Source organism: Anser anser (genome assembly GCF_964211835.1).
Source record: "Anser anser genome assembly, chromosome: 10".
Taxonomy (NCBI): Eukaryota; Metazoa; Chordata; class Aves; order Anseriformes; family Anatidae; genus Anser; species Anser anser.
The window spans coordinates 2,915,580-2,938,077 of NC_139730.1; the positions used below are offsets into that span (position 1 = coordinate 2,915,580).

The 22,498-nt window shown below is 52.0% G+C and overlaps 1 protein-coding gene and 1 long non-coding RNA gene across 5 annotated transcripts in view; both read left to right on the plus strand.

Moving 5' to 3' along the window:
• The first annotated feature begins 2,018 nt into the window (after window positions 1-2,018).
• On the plus strand, window positions 2,019-2,695 carry LOC310904810. Its single transcript, XR_014588605.1, has 2 exons — window positions 2,019-2,322; window positions 2,404-2,695. It is a non-coding gene; the product is annotated as an uncharacterized lncRNA (long non-coding RNA).
• An 8,646-nt stretch (window positions 2,696-11,341) lies between these two features.
• The window catches only part of IGDCC4 (immunoglobulin superfamily DCC subclass member 4), an 86,773-nt gene continuing 75,616 nt past the window's right edge, over window positions 11,342-22,498 (plus strand). For 2 of the 4 annotated variants that reach the window (XM_083849960.1, XM_083849962.1), the window contains exon 1: window positions 11,342-11,738. In XM_083849960.1, the coding sequence (XP_083706086.1) occupies window positions 11,642-11,738 (97 nt within the window). In that variant the 5' untranslated portion in view covers window positions 11,342-11,641. The remainder of the gene's footprint in view (window positions 11,739-22,498) is intronic. The other 2 variants (XM_083849961.1, XM_083849963.1) reach the window with 2 other exon arrangements.

Below are 22,498 nucleotides of genomic sequence, written 5' to 3' on the forward strand. Positions count from 1 at the left end.
CAATGCCTGGCGGTGCGGGCAGGAGATGCTCGGCCGCGGCGCGTGGGAACGCGGGGCCAGGAGCAGCGTCGCTCAGCCCCAACCCCAAATCCGCGCTCCCCAAGGGCTCCCTGCCCAGCCAGATGTCCCCGTAGGCCAAAACGCTGTCCCCAAGGTGATGAGGTGGCTCCAAAATGCTACCAGGCTCCTGAGCCGTGCTCTCAAGAGGCTCCTGGGAAACGCTGTTCCCAATTTCTGGCTCTGCAAAGAGAGCGGAGCCTCCTCGATGCTGTGCCTCTGCTCCATCCTCTGGCTGTGCTTCGCGCTCCCCCGGCCACCGCTGTTATCCGCGAGGCTTTCATTAGGCCGGACCCACCCATTCGATCCTGCAAGATGCCTGCTTGGTTTTTTTTTTTTTTTTTTTTGTTTTTTGTTTTTTGTTTTTTTTTTTTTTGGCCACACCTCGTTATTTCTGCTATTATGAGGCCCTCGCAGCGTTGTTTGTCATCTTGTCGAGGCCCCTCGGTTTCTATGGATACTGCCTCCTCAGTGGCCAGGCTATCAATTAAAGACAGCTTCGGCTCCCAACTCTTCCCGAGGACTTCGCCGGGAGCCAGAGATAATTTCCCTGAAAAGCCCCGCTCGGCACGGCGTCGCCTTTCCGGCACCGGCCGCTCGGTTGCAGCTCAGCCTGTTCGGGTTTTCGAGGTGCCGCCAGCTCGAGCGCAGGCTCACCTGCCGGGGAAATGAGATCGGGCAGCTGGTGGGAGGGGTTAACACGAAAACACCAGCTAATGTAGGTGACATATAGACAATAACGAGATAACCGTCATAGCAATGTAAGTTAGAGGCATCAGTGAAAAAATCCCTGCCATGGAATGGAAGGTTTTGCTTTCTTGTCCTCTGCTGTGAATGCACAAGGAGGGAAAGCCCGAGGCTTTTTTTTCTGCTTAATGCCCAGGTTCAGGACAGGAAAACACGCGATGCTGAGAGGAGGACGAGTGTCTTCTGGCAATGAGACTGCTCAAAACTGTCTTTGCCTCCTGCGGAGTGGGACTGGGCTTGTCTGTGGAGACCTCACCTGTGCTCGTGCGGGCATTGCAAGGCTTCTCGGGATGGTTTTGGGATGAGAAACCCTGGCCGGAGCTAGAGAGGCGGCGCTGGTCCCATTCACCAGCTCTCAGATAGCTGCTTAATTTTTCTTTGCCTTTCTGTAACCATAAATTGTAGATGTTTATTGATTTCTCCGAGATCTCAGGAGGCTTCAACCGGCCCAAGAGCCCAAGCGCTGTTTGCGTTCACTCTCTGGGGAGAATTAGTGTCCCGGGGGCAGGAGGCAGCAGGAAAAAGGCTTTGATTTTGATTCGAGTTTTGGCTGGTGATTACAATTCTTTATATGCTCTAAACCAGTTTATCTATCCCCAGGTAGATGCGTGCTGCCAGCAGTGCTGCAATATCCATCGAGGGCCGCCCAGAGGTATGAGGAATAAACTCGCGCGTTATTAGCTAATAGAGGGAAGTGATTCGATATGGGTCTCAGAAGCTGGAGTAGATAAATAGGATGATAAATGTTGGCATTAGCAGACGTGACCGACTCCTCTGTCTCTGTGATTTGGTAGTGCCCAGTAATTAAATAGTTGGAGCCTAATGTATTTTAAACTAGAGCCACAGCCCGTAAATCACGCAGATTATGCTCTTCCCCGCTGCGCGCTCTGGCTCGGGAGGAATTCCCATTCCCGTGGTGCAGCTGCTGCCAGCCCCACTTAAACTACGCATCCGTCGGGGCCAGGGATGGCAGCACTGGTCCCGTTGATGCTCCTGGCCAGCAAATCCATCCCGGAGCCCTGCAGTTCTATCAGGCAGCAGACACGGCTCACTTCTAGCTCAGTAGCGCTGCCCCCCATGCTCGGGGTGCCCCCCTTTCCAGCTCGGGGTGTCTCATTTTGGCTGGGGCAGCTTCACGCCTGCCTACAGGTGAAAACACACCTGAGATAAGTAACGACCTTAAAAAAAAACAGCTGAAAAACAGCCTGGGGGGATGAGGTGATTCTGAAACCCATGGTGCATCGCTGCCAGAGCATCCCCTATGGGACCCCTCTGCATGCACAGAAAGGGCACCGGCACCTCCTGGAGATGAACGCAAAAAGGATTCTGTGAATTTTGTCCCAATTGCAGCAGAGCGATCGGTGATCCCAATCTCATCCGTGTATTTACACCGAGGTTTAGTTTTCTTTGCAGCCAGACGACTACCTTGCACTAGTATGACGTCTCTGTCATACTTTTACATGGGTTGTCCAAGAAGAAAACCCAACAATTTCCAATGCAGCATGAAGCTGCATCAAGGTAAGAGTTATTTTTTCGTCTTTATACAAAATTAGTCTCCATCTCTAATCCTCCTATTGGCCAGACATTATTCTTCTGCAGGAGGTAGGATGTATTACGTGGAGTTTCTCCATTAACATTTAGCAAAGGACAGATTTAAACATTTCCGTGCCATCCAGCCATTTTACACCTTTTAACAACGTTCCTGGATTAGCTCTGGCTTTCATTCGAAAATGTCTCTGCGATACCTGGCATTCACAGTCGCTGGTTTGCAAGAGCGCTGTCACGATGCCCCTGCCCACACGCAACGCTGCCTGGACCCACAGAGTGATAAAACCTCTCCTCGCTCTTCCTGGATGTAATTATTTCTAATAAAATCTATTTGTGCCTCAAATTCTTTCCTCTTCCAGTTCATGCACTTTTAAATAAAGCAGGTAATTCTGCCGTATCGTTGCAAGTTACGGCCACTGAGGTCTTCCTGCTGTTCTGCACATGATGACCACGAGAAACTTTTCTCTGATGGAAAGTTTGAAGTCTTCCTGCCAGCGACATGCTTTGCCACGGGTTTTAATTCTTAAAAAAAGCTTTAAAATCTTCTAATCCTCCTCCTCTTCCTCTGTCAGCCCCATTGCCCAGCCAGGGGCTGCATCAGGCTGCGTCACGGCAAGCCTTTTACGTAGGTTGCCCAAGAAGGGAACCCAACAATTTCCAGCACGTCTTGAAGCTGCATCAAAGTAAGAGTTATTTTTTATCTTTATACAGAGCTAGGTCCTGCTTGCAAAAAGACAAGCCAGCCGTCATCCTCTGGGTGCTCACGGGTGTGAAAACCCACACCTTTTGTGTACAGCAAGGTTTCGGGGACCTCTTGGCTTGGATAGTGTTTGAGAACTGACCTTATTTTGTATCCCCCTCCCCCTGTACAATGTACTTCTTAAACACAGCAAGAGGGAAGGGGAAAAAAGGAGAGCTTTTCCCAGCAAGGAGATAAAACTTCCATCAAATTGGCCATGTCACTAGAGACCCAAAACTAATAAGTCAATCCTACATCTGTATAATAAACTCATTTATTAGGTTTTTATTTTAAGAGTTGGTGGTATTAATTAGATTGATATGGCCCATAAATCACTTGATTTGGCTGAGCCCTCAGATACTTGTAATTTAAATTAATACAAGTGCAGCTTAATTAATCTGATTAAATCCTGGGCCCAGCAAAGCACTCTTTGAAGCATCCAGGAGCACAGTGGTGGGGAAAATGAGTGTTTTAAGGTAACTCAGTGTCCTCAGCAGAGGGTCAGGTGGCTTGGCTGGTGAACTGAGGGGCAGAGCTTCAGAAAAGGCAATCCGTGCGATGAGCGAGGTCAGAGGCTAGGTGTGCAAACCCAAGCTTGAGCCTGAGCTGGGAGTGAGCATAAGCCACAGCTTGACCTCGTCTGTGGGCATCATGTACATTTTTCTCTCCCTCCAGAGCAAGCTGGTGTGGAGGGAGGATGCCCTGACCCACTCCTCAACCCCCTTCCCAGCAAGAGAACTGGACTCAATGATCCTCATGGGTCCCTTCCAACTCGGGATATGCTAAGAGCATCCTCTGGCAACATTTCTGGACACTGATCCATCATCTGGCGGCGTTTCTGGGTACAGGATCACATTAGTAGTGATTCCATTCTCTCTTGCTGAAGGCACCCAGAGCCCATCTGCTTCCCGGCCTGGAGGGTGCCAGCCCCTGGCCGGGTGAATAGCACCAGCTAACCGCCCGGTGTTTCCTTCTCTTTTCTTCCAGAATGCACTGGGTTGACAGCTCTCAAGATTGATGTTCCCTGTCTGTACAGCCCAGACAGCTGCTGTGCAGCCTTCTCCGTGCTATTTTGCCTTAATCCAGAGTTTCAGCGAGCTCCCCCAAGGATAAGAGCAGAATTCAGTTCCCGTTGTCTGTCCTTGGTTTCTCTGCTGAGTGGGATGGTGGCACAAGTCTGGTATTTCCACCATTTTTACCTTCCCTTTCCAAAAATCCCTTCCAAGGAGACCTCTGAGGGACCACGGCATGTCCAGCAGCACAGCTCCAGCCCGGGGCTTGTGCAGCCACAGGTTGTGTCCGTGAGGATACGTATGCCATAAAATACGCTTTCTTTTAAAAGCAGGAGATAATGCTATCATAGCAGTTGCATTAATCTAATATTCTCCTTCATCATCAAAAGGGAATTGCCTAAACAGCCAGAGAGAGACACGTTTTATGAGTCCTTCTTACGGGCAATCAATCAAACGTCCCAAGAAAGGCACTGATGCCCTTTTTGCTCGCCGGAGGGAAATCAGCTTCCCCGCGGCTTTGCTTTCAGCCCGTGTAGCCCCGCAGGACAATAGCTGTGTTTCAGATGGCCTGGCCAAGCTTTCCTCCAACCAGTCTGGAGGAAAAAACCCACACAGAAGAAACCTGTCAGAAGGGAGGGAAAAGAGCCCAATTAGAGGCAGCGATGTCTCTGCCCTCTCTCCCCCGTGGACGAAGCAGATGTAAAACAATAGCTTTATTTGTGGAAAATTTAATTGGGCACTTCAAAGGAAGCGGCGGCAGCTCTTTTGATCTTTCAGTGTGTCTGAATGTCGTGTTGCAACGGTGCCTGCTGGTCACGGCGGTGACCTCTTGTGTTAATTAGTGTTTATCTGAAATCGAATTAGCTCACAACTGGGAGAAAGCAGAGTGAAAATCAGAGGATAATCATAGATTTGTGTGATTCTCAATTAGAGGTAAAAGGGGGTCTTTGGCTGCAGAAGTTGACATTAAAATAACTCCGGGAACAGTACATTTTGGCTTTGTTTTTCTAATGCTCTTCGTCCGACGGTACTATTTCTCTTACTAATGCCCCGCGCTGCTTTCATCTCTGCTGAGTCTGCTGCTCCGCGGCGCTCATTGGAACTTAAACCATAAACCAACACTGAACAATGATGCATTATTTATAGCAGAGCGAATGCTGTAAGGTTGACAATGGTGCAAAGCTTCTCTTTCTTGTGGTCAGTAATCCATAAATAAATACATCATCTACGGAGGGTTGCGGGACTGCGTGATGGATGGGAATAGCCTGTGTTGTACAGTGAGGGCACCGAGGATGCTGTGGAAGCCAGCGCCTGATTTTGGTGCAAATTGGCCGTTTCTGAGCACTGGTGTTAAAAATCTTCACCTGTACGGAGATGTGAGAGCTGCCCAGCCACCTTCCCAATGCCCTTCTGTGGGATTGTGTGGAAGGTGGAGGGCAATGGGGGTTCCTGGTGTGGGAAGATAAATGCGTTAAAATGTCAGGTTCTCTGTCTCAGTGTGAAATATCAGAGAAAGACAGGATTTTGGAGCTCAAACTATCTCAAGAGGCCAGTATACGGTTTCTGTTCCTGAGCAGAGAATAGCCGGAGAGATAGAAGTCAAACATCTGTGCACCACGAACATCTGCAGAGCTTCAGCGTGGCGGACTGGAATGAAATCCCATCCTCAGGTCAGATCCAGGTCCCAAAGTCTCTGAGGTGCAGGAGCGCTTTTAGTCAAACCTTTCCTTTTGCTCGGAAGCCAGATTCGAGCACCGCCAGCTAAGAGGTGGCCGTGGCCGTGTGCTCATGTGTCCTGCTCCGTGTCACGCAGCAAGGTGCTCCAAAAAGCACCCCGCTGGCACGGCCCTGCATCCGTGGGTGCTCACTGCTCCATTTTCTGGGGTCAGCCACAAGAGGGTGGCATGATGATGTTCACCACGCAGCCTCCCTGCTTGCCGCCGCTTTGCTTCTAGCGTGGCATTTTACAGCCAGCTCTGGAGCTCTAATAAAACTTTGGAGCAGCTCTTTCCTTTTGGCACATGAACGCGCTTCCCACTACAAAGGAGCCTGACGGGTGTTTCTGACGGCAGCGCTGACTGTGCAGCAGTCCTTGATGTTACATGTGTTCCTTATGCCCAAACCCAGCCTCGGTTAGTAGGTAGCACAGCAGCGTATAAAATTCAGACTATTTAGGGATCCAAACTTTTATTGGCCCTGCTAACTGCTGTTAGGAGAAGCCCACAGGTGTTCTTTATGAGCAAATATTATTTTTCATAGTCTTGTCTGTTTACAAGACAGTGATGTTCCATGCAACTTCTTTATAACACGTCGGGATGTTTCTCGCAGACCTTTATTTGATTATAGCTTGTGGTGAACAAGCTGGTTAACAAATACACATGCACAAAAAAAGACTCATGTGACAGCAAGGGAGACGAACTTGAATGAAACATTCATCTCATCTAAATCTGCCCAATCTGGGCTGTCTCAGTATGTTTTTCTAAAGCAGACTTTCAGTAACCCAACCCAAGCCACTCATCTTGAATAATGGATCAGTGGATGGGGCTCTGTGCAAGGCAAGTTAGCATTTCATTTTGCAAATCCTTGCTCGGGTGACAAGTCCCAGTGATCAAGAAACAGGGCACAGAGGATGTCCAGGCAGCAATATGAGTCAAAGAGACAAAAACAAAAAAACCAAGTTTTATTTGAACAGCTTTGTGAGTGCTAGAATATTTTTAGGTTGCTTTAACATGATAGCTTTCCATGTGCAGGCAGGTGATGTTGATATTCAGAACACACTTTGGCCTCACTGCGAGTTGTTTCGGAGCCTGGCATTCATCTGAAAGCAAGCTCCCCCACCCTGGATCTGCGCAGGATCCTGCAGGGTGTGCCTCTCTGCGCACTCGTGGTCCTGCCTGTAGGACCAGGGCCCGTGTTTGCAGAAGCCCCTTTTACCACAAACCCATTTTAAATACGAGCTTCCGAATCTCATTACCCGCTGGCTTTCCCTCTTCCATTTGTTTTTCTCCTAACAATGCACCTGCCAATATCTGCCCCAGAGCCCCATTTTAAGTGGCATTTTCCATCGTTAATGTCACGCTCCTGCTCCCTATCTGTCTTTGGCAAGTGCCGACTGCCTGCAGCAGGACCAGGGAAGAGGGAAAGCCCTCGCTGGGCACAGCAATAACACAACACCCATTCCTGGAAGAATGATGAGATAGCCCGTGTAATAAATATTTATAAGAGCAAGCGTAATGAAATGAATGTGTAGTAGACTGAGGCTCCCTTAGGGTTTGGTCATCACATGTTTTTTTCCCTCTTTTCTTTCTTCTCTGTTATACAGAATTGTCCTGATGTCCCCGGGTTGTCGAGCAAATTGCTTATTGTGTTGCTCACTTACACAATGCATGTTATTATGTGCAACCAGCTGCTCCTGTTTGGCATTGCTCGCACATACGGAGCAGGAGGCTACCGTCACTTCTCTCGTCTGGAAGTCAACGCTCCCTCTCGCACTGAAGTTGCTGCCAGGCAAGGAGAAGTCTGGCCTCGGAGCGAGTCCTGGTGGTAAAGGGCCCTGAGGGACTCCTTTTGTGGGAGGACCGAGGTTGCGGCTCTGCAATGAGTTTGAGCTGATCCAGCTTTGTGCTGCACTGAAAGCTTCCTCGTGCCTCTGCCTGTACATTCCCATTGCCTCCCTGGTGCTGGCACTGACCCTCGGGTGACTGTGTGGGCAGCTGGAGCAGAGGGTTGCTCTCGTTGTTATTGCTGTTGCCAGTAAAATTTCCAGCTCCGTCCCTTCCCCTGCCCCGCTCCAGCCTCCTAAAAGCACGAATGATGGCACAAAGGAAAGAGCTGCCACCTCTTCTGGCAGTGAGAGCAGCTTACATCCCTCACACTATGTCAGCCTCAGTGTTGGAGGCCTGGCCGTGGTCAAAGACGGTCAGCAACCACCTTTGGGTGGGGAAGCAAGCGCCTATCCCAAATGGAAACCGTCCTCTTTTGTGTGAAGTGGGGCAAGCTAAGAGATTATAAAGCAACCTTAGCCTTTATAAAATAGCTGTTCTCTTTAAAATCTGTATTTCCCTTAATTTTGAATTAACTTCCATTTCTTTCATTTGCTTTACCTTCTCTGACGCTGGCCCACACGTTCTCCAGGCTCTGAACCCCCCCAGGAGGCAGGCAGAGAGGATTTTAGGTGTAGGACTCAGACTGAACCTGGGTTAATACTGCACTGCCCAATTAACAAACCCATGCAATGCGCTGTGAACCTTCTTGTTCCTCAGTGCTTCCTCTGTGAAATGGCTCTTCTCTGTTCTTTTTTTGATGTGTGTGTCTGTTTTGAGAGCAGGGTTTGTTCTTTACCTTGTTTGTGTCACCGTGTCTTGCACAGCTGGATCCTGCTAGCCTGAAGCCAGCCGCGGCCATCTGGGAGTGGACACGGGCTGCTCAGTGTGGGCTTGGGTTCGGAGCCTGGAGAAGCTCTGGTTCAGGTACCTCTGCAACACGTGCTGCAAATTCGGGGCCTCTTCCATCTATACCAGAGGCAGGAGAGAGCACCTTCCAAAATCACTGTCCCCCCCGAACTACAGGCTGACTGCATGGGTAAAGCTCCTGGTGAGCTGGATCAATCTGAAGCAGCTTTAGGTGGATTTCCCTAGCGACCTCTTCATTGCTGGGATCTTATATTAACCAAGAGATGTGTACGATGTACCCTCCACACACCTGACTCACCAAAGGTTAGTGTCTCCCAAGCAGGGAGCAGAAGGCTCAAACACCTGCCTCTTGCTGCTGCTGCTCTTTGCCATTCACACTTTCTCAGCTCAAAATATCAGAGGTTTGCAGCTATTGAAAGGCAGGATGAAACTCCTTGCTGACAGGGGCTGGACCACCAGGGAGCCTGCAGCACATGAATGGGGTTTTTTACTTGCCATAAGCATGGGGGCAGAACTGTCCTTATCTGGGGAAGGAACATCCCTTCTGTTGGCACAGTCTGCTGTCACTTTGTCCTTTAGGGTTTTACAGCCAGGGTTATCTGATCCATCCCGAATGTACAAAGTGGCTCTCTCCCAGGCTCTCCTTCCTCTGCAGACACTGCGAGGAGCCATTTCACACCACGCAGGGCATCCCTGCAAGTTGTTGAAGAGGCTCATGCCTACCCAGGCGGTGTAACACCAGGAATGCCTGCCTGGGTACGTGGGGCTGGGTCCTGCGAAGGTAAAGGAGTCGCCCTATGGGGACATCACTCATCGTGAGCTCGCTTTGTCCCTGCTGGTGCAGGTGACAGGGGGGACAGAGGGGACTCGGTGTTGCTTTCGCAGGGTATGTGTATTGTACGTGTGACAGGAGCTGGTGCTCCAGGTCATGTTACGGCCATTTGCACAGTTCAAGGCTGTTTGCTAAACTCCCTCCCCACTTTTTTTTTTTTTTTCAATTTTTCTCTCATTGAGAGAAGAAACATATCTGCTGCAAGCTTGCTTTTGTTAAAATGCTGCTTTAATTCCTGCTCCCACTGACATGCAGAAGACAGAGGTGACGTAGAGGTCTTAAATAATGCTGTAAAGTCAGGCAGGAAGCAAAGACAAGAATTGCACTTGGGTCTTTCACTGCCCAGGTCAGTCCCTGCTTCTAGCCCATCCTGCTCAGAAGGAGCTGGGTCAATGGCTTAATGCAGGCAGGTGCTGTTAGCCAGAGAGCACAGTGTTCTGCAGACTGATAGCAATTTTCATTATTTATGTTATGCTGGACTTGCCAGGTATTTAAGTAAAGGTTTCCTTGCTTAAAGGCAGGGAGAAATGTCCAGTATCTGAGGAAAAAAGCAGGGGTGTGTCTGCAAGCAAACCATGAGCAAGCGTAATGAGGAGGCATTCCTCTAGCCTCGTTAAAGCAATTTGACAGCACCTTTAAAGCCACCTCACCCAGAAAGGAGCAGATAGGAAAGATTTAGAGAGAAAGGAGAGCTTGCAGGGGTTGATAATCTTCAGCTCTGCATGGGAGTAATGCAGGAGGGAGCTGGGTTGATTAAAGTCTCCTTTCTGTCAAAAGCAGAGCCCCATGTTGGGTCCATGCACGTTAAAACCAAGCTGCTGTGTGCTTTGTTGCTCTGAAACGAAACGGCACCCAAAGTGGGCAACGTGGCGTCAAGCTGATGTTATTGTCGATGGTGCAGGAGCAGGGCTGGTGGGTTTGTTGTGGCTGGGTTGCAGCTGCCTGCACATCGAGGTGCACAGCGAGGCACTGGTGCTGGGCACAGCCCCTGCGTGCCCCTGCTCAGGGCAGGAGCTGCTGGCTCCAGGACTCGTCTGTGCCGACAGTGCCAAGCGCTGACTTGGGAGTTGCACAACTTGTACACATGGGAAACCCGCTTCCCACCACGCAGCCTTTCTGGTTTCATTTAAATGTTTTATAGTTCATTAAACAAGCTAATAAATAGGAGGGTCTGCATTAAAAAGGTTTCCTTTTTCATATTCTGCATAGCTGGAGCCCTCTCTGCATTCCACCCCGCAGCGATAAAGCATCCCAGTGAGCCAGGCAGCCTCTTCTCCTTTCGGAGGCCGGAGCAGACCGTCCCCTGCCTGCTCCAGATTGTGGCCACCTTTTGCTTTGTGCCAGCCGTGCTGTGGCAAGAAGGACTGGGTGTCATTTACCCTCAGGACTAAACCTGCACCTGTAGGCGCACACGTGCAGCGCGGAGCTGTGTTTGGGATTCAGCCAAGCCGGGGGAGGCAGCGGCCTCGGTCTCCACCTCTCAGCACTCTCAGCTGGGCATTTTCACTGCTCAGCTTGGCTGGTGGATGGCACCCCACTCCTGCGGGGTGCAGGCAGGCTGCAGGCAGCGTTTGGGTGGCTTTATTCTGTTAAGGATGACTGAAAGCGCAGGTTACCCTTTCACCCCCCTGAAGCCCACCGTGGACTCCAAGCCCTCACCCCGTGGACCCCAGCCTGTGCGTGGCTGCTCCCTGTGGGCCATTGGAGCCGTCGAGTGGCTCCAGCCTGCTCATCGAGGTGCTGACACCACGAAGGCACGACAGACGGATGGATGGATGGACGGATGGACACACAGACAGACAGACGGACGGACAGCGCCGTGACGAGGAGGACAGCTTGCTTCCTCCTCACGCGGCGGGGCGGTGCCCTCCACGCTCACCTGCGCCAGCAAATTATAAATAAACACAGGGAAGGGATTTTTTTTTTTTTTTTTTTTTAAATAAATAAAACCACACCAAACGCTCACAACGCCCCCACTTCCCCACCTGCCGGCACCGCGCTCCCCCTCAGGCAGCGGGGCCGCCCGCGGGCTGGCAGCAACCTGTTGGACCCGAGGGCGGGAGGAGGAGGAGGAGGAGGAGGAGGAAGAAGAGAAGGAGGAGGCGACCCCCGGGCTCGGTTGGGCGGCCAGCCCCGCTGCCAAAGGCGGAGCAGCGGCAGGCCCCGGCCGCCTCCCTGCCTCCCCCCCCCCCCTCCGCCCCGTGGCCGGCAGCGGGGCCCGGCGGGCAGCGCGGGGCTGGGGCGCTCGCACAAGATGGCGGTGGGGCGGCGGGACGGCGCGCTCCCCTCGTAGATGCGGCCGCGGCGGCCCCTGCTCCCGGCGCCCGGCGGGGCTTACATGGCGCTGGAGGACCTGCTTTGTCTCTGCTTCGCCGTCCTGGCCGTGCAAGGTGGGTGAGGAGGAGGAGGAGGAGGAGGAGGAGGGAGGGAGGGAGAGCGGGCTCCGTGCCCCCGCGCCCACGGGAGGCGGCGGACACGCGTGGGGTCGCGGCGCCACCTGCCCTCGCCCCCGCGGGCAGCGCAGGGATGCGCGCTCCGGTTATGGGGTTTTTAATCCCCTTCGGCGTCCCTCTCCCCCTGCTTCAGTGGCCATTTTCAGACCCTCTCCCCCCCTCTCTGTCCCCGGTTTTCACACCCCGGTCCCCCCCGTCCCATTTTTTCCCCTTTTTTCCAGCCCCTTCCCATCCCCTGGAGCAGCCGCCGCGCTCAGTGCGTGGCCGTGCGGTGCCTCCTTTGGGGTCGCTTTTTGGGGTGAGCCCCGTGGGGAGACCCCCCCTCGGAGCCACGGCGGCAGCTCCCGGCCCCCTGAGCCACCAGCCCTCAGCATCCATCCGGAGGGGTGCTGAGCCAGGACGAAGCGCTGGCCGAGCTCACAGTGGGCCCAGGTACCCCAAACGGGGAGCATCGCCCCGGTCCTGGTGCATGAACCCTTTTGATCCATCCACGAAGGAATCCGGTGCTCGCCCCGTTTCGTAACGGTTGCATAAAGGGCTCTGTGCGTGGGCACGCATAGGGGTGCCGTGCATCGTGCCGTCTGGCTTCCCGTGCTCGCCGTCGAAGTTCGAGGTTTGTCTGAATCCTGGACCTTCGGGTACGTGGTGCTTGCCCTGCGTGTACGCGGGCACCCGTCGGCTGTTGTCCGCATCCCCGCGAGGGGCAGGGAAGGTGTGGGTTGGCAGAGCCACACCAAAAAATGCAAGCCCTGCACGGCCCCTGGTTTAAAACAAGCTCCGAAAGCGGAGGTTGCGGTGGAGGGGTCATCCCTGCTGCGTGGGGTGTTTTTATCCCTTTTCAAAATGCATTCAGGTTCAGCAGAATGTAACTATAGCGTAAAGGATGTTTAGTCTTTACGGCTTCCAAAATAGCCTTTTGGGGAGGAATACAGTGCGGTGGAAGGTTGCTGTTTTTTTTTGTTTTGTTTGTTTTTTTTGAGCATTGTGTAAGCCCTTGGTAAGCTCCTGCAAGGTTTGGGTCGGCGTTTGCTGAAGGTGCAGCGTGCTGGTGGCTGTGCCTAGGAGAGAACAACGGTCCATGGCAATGGCCCATTGTCACCGGGGCGGGTGGGTTTTGCTAGACGGATGGCAGGCTGTGACCCTAGCCGCGGATTAGCGGGTGGGAGCCGTGTCTCCTGCCCCTTCCAGCAAACCGCAGCGTGGATCCCGAGGCTGCTGATGGAGTACAATGATTAAAAAAAAAAAAAAAGAGGGGAGGGAGGGAGAATGTTGTTTTTCAAACCCACTTCAACGAGAAAACTTCAGGAGCTTTGTGAGAATCCGCAGCCGTGGCTTCCCTGCTTTTTTACAAGCGATCAGGCAACCGGTGGAAATTGTTTCTGTTGTTTTCTACCCGTGGGCCGCGTACCGTGCAGGGAGGTGGCGTGTGCCTGTCCACGCAGCCCGTGGACGCGCGGCACGGTGCACGCGGGTGTGCTTCCCGACAGGTGGGTTCGATTGTGAAAAGAAAAACAGGGGCTTGTTTCAGTCTGCGATTAATTTGGCAGCGGGTTGAAATGGTTTTTGGGAAAGCGTGCATGTGTGCGTCTGATCCCGAAGCCCACGCGTTTTGATCCAAAGTTCAAGCTTTGCTGGGTATGAAACGCTTTGGAGAGAAGCAGGCTGGAAACCTTCCCCCCTCGGTGGACGTGACGGCAGCTGTGCCAGCTGGGGGTGCGAGCCAGCGCTTTGAAAGCCTTCTGCCTGTCCTGCTCTGAGACCGCTTTCCCTGCAGTAGCGGGAAAGGGTTTAAGGAGAAAAAAAAAGCAACACACCACCGACCTCTTCAGTTAACTGCGGCAAGGGGGTCGTGCTGGTTGCTTTCCTCGGGGCTCTCTACGGGGGGATGTGTCAGTGGGAAGTGGGCTGAGCTTTCCATCCGAGTGATCAGCCGAAATCCATCTGGGGCCGTGGCATTTGCATTTGTGGTCGAGCCCCGTTGCTGCTGCGGAGCAGATTTTTGACATCGCCTAACTCCTAGCTCTGGTTCGCTCTGCCCTTCCCGTCGCCTCCTTCCTGGCCCCATCTCTCCACCCGGAGAAGTCAACGTTGCTGTTATTTGGGATCGCTCTTCGCAGAACCTCACCTGCATGCAGACACCTCTCTGGTTGCAAGGAGGCAGAATGAGCTGTGCAAGGAAGGGGTGGTGTTTAGTCCCCAGTTTTTCCATTTATTTGAGACCCTTCCTGCCCCCACGGAGCACCGACGGTGCCGAACAGCGGTGCACAGCACGTCGGTGAGGCTTTGCCTGTGTCGCCTGCCCAGGGGCAGGCTTCTCCTGCAGGAGGTTGCTGCTGTTTTGCCGTGGCCATCGTGACAGCCGGTGCTCACACCCTGACTGCAGAGGCTGCTCCGAAGCAGGCAGCCTTTCTGCTGGCACTGAGGCTGAAAGAGAAACCACTCAGGCTTGGTTCCGTTCTTGTTTTCCCTACAGCTTTTTCTTTTCTTTCTTAATGCCCTCTCCTTTCGCTGCCTCGAAGTCTAAAGTGTAGCAGAACCAGCTAATTTTCTGACGTTTCTCCCACTTTCTGCAGCAGGCTTGCCGCTGACAGCTGTAGAAAGTTTGATCCTGCCGCGGGGGGCCCCGTGCGGGGTGGGTGTATCGCTGATGGTACGCGAACCACTTCAAAGGGGAGCAAGTAATAATGTAAAAAACAAAAGTTTGGCAATCTGCCTTTCCCCGGGGAAGGAGGGAGGCGGCTCTCCCTGCATGTGCTCGCAGCCTGGTTTGGCTCAGTGCTCGGGGGGCACCAGAGCCACCTGCGCCTGGGAGCTGTGCCGGGGGCTTGGGTGTTGCAGTGGCGCAGGAAACATCTCGCTTGAGCTCCTGCTCCTTGCTTCGTCTGCTCCGGTGTCCTCGGAGCCCATCTTTAGACAAAAATAGCGATGCTTCTCTCTGTCAAAGGTGTTGAGGGGATAAAATCCATCCATGAGTGTTCAGCACCTATGCGATCTTCTGCGTCGCGGCGCGTGAGTGTCCCGGGGCAGGATGCTGCGGTGTCCCAGGCTGGTTCAGATATTCCAGCTGACTCCTGGTGCTGCATCACTTGCTGGGCTGTTCGAACTCTTCCTCTCCGGAGCTGCTTTCCCAAAGGCTGGCTGATCTCCCGGGGAAAAATCTGGGGAGGTCGGGCATTTGCAGGATAGGAGATGCTGCTTGCACGCTTTACACGCTCCTCTCCTGTTTAAATGGCTGCCTGACCATTAAGCCTAGTCATGGTTATATAATTAAGATGGGAATTAATATTTAATCTGATCGTAATTTGTTGTTGGAATCCATCCCAAGCTGATCTCTGACTGTGTCTCTGCATGAGGTATGTGGGTACCTGGGGAAAAACTGAGGCCGGGGTTGCGTTCAGAGGGCCTTTTGCTCGGCCCCTGAGAACTACAGGCTTGCCTTGGGTGGAGAAACCCTAACCTTTATAAACCCGGAGCAATCATAGTCGTTTTGTTATCTGTAGGAAGCAAATGTTTGCTTCATAGTCAGCCGTAATATTAGAGGGGATATGGTAAATCCTTGTTATCAGTATTTGCCAAGCACACGTTGGGCCAAAATCAACTCTGGTGCAATTTCGTTGCTTTCTGGAGCAGAACTGGGCGCACTGTCTGCGGTAGTTTCAGCCTGGTTACCTGTGGGAGAAGAGGCTGATGTGGTCATGCCGTCTGTCCTAAGAATTTTTGGACCTGCTGGTCGGTCATAACCAGTGTGGGTATGGAGAATTCAGAGCTTCTACATTTCTACAGTGTTTTTGAAAATAAGTGACCGAGTGGAGAAGAGGGACACGTGGGATGAAGGAGAGGAGCTGGAAAACCCGGCTGGGGGAGGAACTCGAAGTGCCTCAGCTGCGGGATGAGCTCTGATCTGATCAGGGCTTGCACCTTGCTGGGACAGGACAGGGCATTTCAGTCACGAGAAGCAAAGCTGCAGGAAGTCACATCTCAAGTCCTCGCATCCACTTGTTTATTTTATTTTTTAAAGTCTTTTGTGCTTTAAAACATGCTATTGTTTTATTGTTATGCCGGCAGTCACGTCACGGAGCTTGGTAGCTGCTTTGCTTTGCTCTATTACTGGAGAACATCTCCCAGAGATGGGACGTGGGCTCCTCCTGTTGCCTTTGTGCTGGTCACTTGCCATCTCTGCCTCAGTTTCCCCATTTGCTCCAGTTTTCCCATTTGCTTCCAGGGTAGAAGATGCCATGGCACACTGACCGAATGCAGAAAGCTGTCGCTCTAAGTAGCAGACTTGTATTTGTTAAAATCCCCGGAGTTTTATTAAAATCCCTGGAGTAAGCGACCTCCACGCACTGCTTTTCTGACTTAACAGCTTCTTGGTGCTGGGATTCACAGTTGTGAAAACCGAATCCGCCGTCTTCGTGGAAAGCAGAATTCAGCTGCGTTCTCAGGAGCACTTGTGGAGGTGCTAAACCCCACACCAGGCACGGGGGAAGGACCAGAGAGCTCCTTAAAACTGTGTTACCTTACCTGTCACACCAGAATAATCTGTGAAACACCACTGCATTTTCCAGCTTCTGAAAGAAACAGAGCCTTCGGAGGGAGGGGATGAGCCGGCCAGGGTTTGCTTTCAGCCAGGCAGATATCGGCGAGAGTGGCGGCTGCTGAGAGGATAAATGCTCCAGGAGAACCCAAACGCTTGCCACCAGCCTGGTTTCAGTGTTCCTGACGCTTCCTTGTTTGCAGGTGTCACGATGCTCCGCTCGCGGGTGGGTCGGTCGTGGTGCTCCTCCTTGCTGTCGCGTTCCCCTGGGCTCTGCTCGCACCACCCAGGCCTTTTGGGGTCCGTTTGAGTCAGATCCTGTCCAGCTCTTAGTCCGTGGGATGCTGCCGTTGCGATGCAGGTCTGCTTTATCTGAGAAGTCCAGCAGAGAGTAATGTGATGCAGTTTATGATGTTAGTGGGTAATAAACATGCTCTGTGGCTGTTATGATAAGCAATTACAATACCCCTCTGGAACGTTAATATCAAATGTTCTGAAATTATTTAAAAACCTGTGTCTGCATTTTAAACTAAACTGCCTGGTCCTGCCGTATTAAATTTAACTAAGCTATTAACTAACTATTTAATTTAACATAGAATAACCTGTGCAGGTTATTCTATGCTTTCTTTTTTTTCTTTTGTGTTAAATTTTTTTAGAAGATCTTTGTGTGGAATTCTTGAGGACAGGTTGTTAATGTTAAAGGTGCGTTAATGAAATGTGAGCGTCTCCAGAGGTTGCTCTCAGCAAATTGATGGGAGAATTAAAAATCGAGCACGTGAAAGTATTGCACCTACGTGCAGCCTGCTGCATCACTTTCCCTTATTCTGACTTATTTCCCTGCTCTCGTTTCCTGCCCAGATCTGTGAACCGCTTTCCCTTTGGAGTTGGGGTGACTTTTATCACCTTGTTCAGGGTGAGAATTTGGGAAGTTAATCCTGGGGAGGGTGCTGGGATGGCAGAACTTGGAGCAGAGGTGGAACAGACCTGGGGTGCCACTGCGGTGCCAGGCTGGGGGATAGGACGTGGTCCTGCTTTGTTTCCCTGTCTGCGCTGGGAAATGTGCAGCCTTGAGAGTTTCCAAATCGACTGTCGATAGATGATCAAGTTAATCGGTGTGACCAAAAAGGTCATTACTTGATGGAATGGATTTCCAGGGCTGTGCTCAGTGAATACACAGAGGGTTTTGGCCAAACTTGGCTGTTTATGCATGCGCAGCTTTGATAATTTTTATTTTTTTTTTGGCATCAGCAATGCTTGCAGGCTTTCAGGCTTTAAAATTACCTGAAGTTTTGCTCTTAATGCGAGGCTGTTCTCTCCCTGCCTCGCAGCTGGCTGCTTGGGTCTGAGTGCCAGCATAGGTGCATGCGTTCTGCAGACAAAAGTGGAATTGTGTCTGGTATTAAAAGAAAACTCGCTGGGTATTTACTCATTTGTTAGTGTTGCGGCTGAGCAGGCTTTTCTGTCCCACTGGAAATCTTTGTCCCTTTTTTCTTTTTTCTGCCTTTGGAGATGGCTTAGTGAAAAACCCCAGCGTGCCCCTTGTAGTGCTGTTACCTTTCTGGAAAGATCCCGTGACGCGATGTGCTCTTACCTTTCTGGAAATACCAGTGCTGCTTTAAAACGACGGCACGCAGAGCCCTTCCCTTTATCGGGGTGACCCAGAGGGACCGGGCTGCTTGCAGCCCCTTTCCGTGCCCGACCAGTCCCACTCGCTTGCTTTTGACTCCGGGCAAAGCCTTGAGGAAAGGAGAGACGTGCAGCCCTTCGTGAGCGGGCAGGAGGGGGTCGGGGAGGGCAGGGGACTAGCAGATGTTGGTGCTGATGTGCCGGGGCTCAGCCTGGGGCGCTGGGATGGACCCGTCCCTGGGCAGGAGATAAGGCTTGGGTGGAGATGCTGGGGCTGGCCGGGGGTTATCTGATCTGCAGCAGTGGGGTAAGAGCCGTGGGGTGGGGGTAGAGGATCTGGGGCTGCCTTATTTCCTGCTGGCTTGGGGCTTCTCCCCTCTGCTGTTAGAACTGAGCCCGTCCCAGGAGGAGACGGGATGCTCCACGGTCTGTGCGCGCTCGCAAGGGCGCTGCGTTGACGCCTGACGAAATACGTAGAGAAGATAAAAAGGGAGAAAAGAAACCCGGCATCTGATCAAACACCATCTTCTTTGCTGGGCTGGCAAAAACTGTTTAGTGCCTTCTTCCCAAGGATGATTTTGTAAACATAATGCTGCCTATTAGCCATGTAAATTACTGTCATTGGTGGCAATTGTTGTGACGGAAAGATAAGTGTCTCAAAACTCTGGCTTGATTTACCCCTCGTGCCCCCCCCAGCTTGCTAACCAGTTGTTTGTGTCAGTGCTGATTGCGGCTTTTGTCAGGGAAATCAAAATATTGATCAAAACTCTTTAGCTCTGTTTTTCCTAGGTCACAGTAAATTCAACTTTTCTTTCTTTCCCTCGTACTCCTTCTCTCTGCGCTGAAAACGAAGCGAACCTTTCCCGGAGGAGACGAGCCATAAGCTCCCGCAATCGGATGCCGTCCGCCTGAAGAGGGTCTTTAGAAGCAGCCCTCGTGTCTGGAGGCTTTCCTCAAGAGCCCGCCGCTGGAAATCTGGCTGGCAGCATTACCTCAAGTACTATCGTAGGGTTTTCTTTACGTGCGAAGCGGGGAGAGAAGGAAGTTTCTCCCGGCTGCTGGCAGCGAATAGCTTCCCATTTACTTAGCGCCTGCGGCTGCTGCCAGGGCTCTCTGCTCGGCGGCCGAGGGAGTTAAGTGCGGGGTGAAAGGCTTCGGTAACACTTCGGCACGCGGGCAGGAGGCTCAGCTCTCACATCGCTCTGCCCCCTTTGTGTTTTACGCCGGCCGAGGCGCTGGGTAGGTTTGTAGGTTTACGGCCAGCGAGGTTTGGCCGCTTTCCCGCGTTGTGGGCAGCGGGAACCAAGTATGTTTGTTGCGCTTGAACGAGAGCATCTCCGCAAGAGGAACAGCTACTTCTGACTTGAACTGCTTTTCTAGAGGTGGGTGCTTGCCTGTTGTGGCCCCTGGGTGAGCTGGTAACACGCGCTTGCATGCGGGCTGACTGCTTCTGGCTGTGGTTCATCGGTGGGTACGAAGGCACGTAGCGGTACGGAAAGCCTCCCCGCGTGCCTCCCTGATCAGGTTTCCCGCTAACCTGCTAAGCCGAGTACGTGCAGGGCCTTGAGTCTCTCACCTGTTTTCCATTCCTTAATCTCAGCCTTCTGTAGCTGACACCAATGTAAGCAAAAGCCTCGCTTTTCCCGGCAGCTCGCTGCTTGCTCAGCAGAGCAGCTTTCGCTGCTTTGCTTCAGAGCCTGGCTTTTTGGCTCTGGACCTGCGAGACCCAAGGGGCACCTGTTCCCCGCAGCTCAGCTCGGAGCTGCCGTTCGGCGGGGGCTGGACGCGGCTTCCAGATGTGGCTGGAGCAGGGCCAAGGGGAGGGAAAGGTAAAGAAACCTCCTGCTCCCGGAGAGCCTCCGTGGCAAGCAGCCGGGCTGTTGCTGGGGCAGATTTTGGGTTTTGCAAGAGCTGGAGGAGGAGATGGGGCACGCATGTGCAGCTTCCTTACAGCTTTTGCAGAGAAATGCTGCCGTCTACGCTGGAATTGTACCCCATGGTCTGTCAGTACGGTTATGCTGGCCTAGAAAAATACTTGGTCCTATGGCAGCTTTCACCAAATAACCTCTCAGCCTTGTCCTCCATCGGCACTTCAAGTACGGGTGGAGCTTGTGGAGCTTTGCCCTCTCCTGGTGATAAAGATGCCTCTGTCCTTTGCCATGTCGCCTGCACAACACGGTTGGTATTTCACAGTGTGAACATCTGCTGCCCCTGCACGGCTGTCTGCCTGAAGCATCTGAAGCAGGAAACCCCTAGGAAGACCCTCCTGGCTTTAGGAAGCAGACATTTGGTTGCCTGCTGCATGCCACGCTTACGTGGGGCTTCGACGAGCCTCCGTGCGTCGCAGTTTTCCGTTCATAAAACGGGGCGTTGCAATTCCCCTCTGAGGGATGGAGCGGGAGCACGTTAGGAGGGGTGCAGGGGCTGCAGGGCAGTGCTGCAGGTGTGAGCCTCGAACGGAGAGACCCGTAGGGACGGGGAGGTGGGGGCTGCACGAAATGCAGCTGTGCGGGCATGGTTGTGCCTGGCTGCTGATCAGCCCTGGGGGGTGCATCGTGCGCCCCCAGACGTGTACGCGGTATGTGCAGGCCTGGAAATGAAAGTTCCTCAGGACTGATGACTTGTTCGCGTATTTTAAAGTTTGTGGTTTTTAAAATATGTTGCCCTCGTAGGGCATATATATATATATTTTTTTTTCCTCACCAGAAACTTGTGAGACTGGAAATTTCACAGTATTAATTTTTATGGCGTTTCCTAAGCTGAACTAATTGGGTATTTTGGAAAGGGGAAGACAAGGGTGTGGATGTGCGTTTTTATGTAGATTTCATTAGAAATGTGACTTGGATTATCCTGCTAGCTATCTGAGCGATGTGCATGAGGTCTCTGCTGGAAAACGCAAGTGATTATAGGCTGGTGACTAACAAATAATCCTTGGCTAATATGGGGTGGGTGCAATTAATGTTAATCCCTGCTCAGCAGTAGTAAAAGTTGGATAAAGTCAAAGAGATTTTGCAGTGCTGTTACTGACCTGAACACACATCACACAGCATTTCCTGAAATGAAACTGGCTCTTTGGAAGAGGCTCCATTCTCATCATTATCTCCTTATAATAGAGAAGGAGCTATTCAAAATGCCCCGAAGATGCCTGGTTATAAAGAAGAGGATTTATCCTCTGTTGGTGTTATGTGCTGAGGCACACAGGACCTCATTAAAAGAGGAACAGCAGTAATTAGTCGAGATTAATGGAAATTAATCTGTTTTTACTAACAAATGAGGTTGTGTTCTGTGGTCCAGAGCAGCCTTCATCTATAGTGCTTATCCAGCAGCCTGGTGCGCAGAGGCAAACATTTTCTCACTGTGGAAGAAATTGGGCAATTTGGGCCTTTTGGTAAAATCTCTGTGGAAGCCCAGGTCTCGGTTTTGGATGCGTCCTGGTGCAAGGAGCAGAGGTGCAGGGCCAGGAGGGAGAAGCATCGCCTCGGAGGCTGGGCGCCGCGGAGGCAGCAGTACCCCGGAGCGGTGTGACCGTCCCCAGGGGCTTTCTCCTGCGCTGGTGCTGTAGAGCTGAGAGCATGTCCTCTGCTGTTTGGAAACAGACCCAGTCCTTTTACTGCTTTGTCCTCAAACTGTCAGGTTTCTCCTGGCCGCGGCTTTGGAAAAAGGGAAGATTTATGTGCTCTGAAGAGAAACTTGTGCTGACAGTGGGTAAATGCACTGTAGATTTTGGAGAGTTAAACAGCAAAGTGGATGTGAGGGGTTTTGGAACCGGAGCTGTGAAATTTATTTTCCTCCTGTTATGATAGAAGCTGAAATTGGGAATGGGAAGGAAAATTGCCCCCCCTTCTGAGCCTGGATCCTAACAAGCTTCAGGAGGCGGCGCTGCTCCTTGCACTCCCCCATCTCCACGTGCATCCCAGCAGCAGTGGATACGGGCAGTATCTTTTTATTTCTTCTCGCATGGTCCCTCTCTGTTTGCAATGATAACCGAGTTTCCATGTCACAGTAGAATATTGTCTTTTAAAACCGAACTAGGTGAGAAGTTATGCCAGGAGGATGTAAGGTCCTGAGGTGATCAAGGCCTTGGTAAGATCGTGGGATTGTCCGGCTGCAGGCATTCCTGTGGCTGAACGCTTTGGCATCTGGTGTTTTACCCTTTTTAATGTCCCCTCCTCAAGCCTCCCCTCTTGCCTGCTGTTATCCACATACAGCTGGTCAGCTAGCCGTACTGATAATGTGCTTTTGTGGGTGAAGTGATAACGTGTGCTCCGAGCTCCCTGCGTCTTCCCGGGGAGCTGAAAGCCTCTCGTGGGGTGATACAGGCTGGAAGTCATCTGCAGCGAGCTATTAAAACATACTTTCCCATTAGTTTGCTTTGTTGCTGTTCGGAATTGTCTTCTCTTCCCCTGTGTGCTGGCTCATTATTTCTCATTAATTCCTGGTTTGTGCAATTACCTGGGAAATGCAAGAGAGTTGGCAGGAGTTTGATGAGCCTGACTCCGCTTCTTGGGGGCAGGCGGCTTTGTAATTATGCAGCACG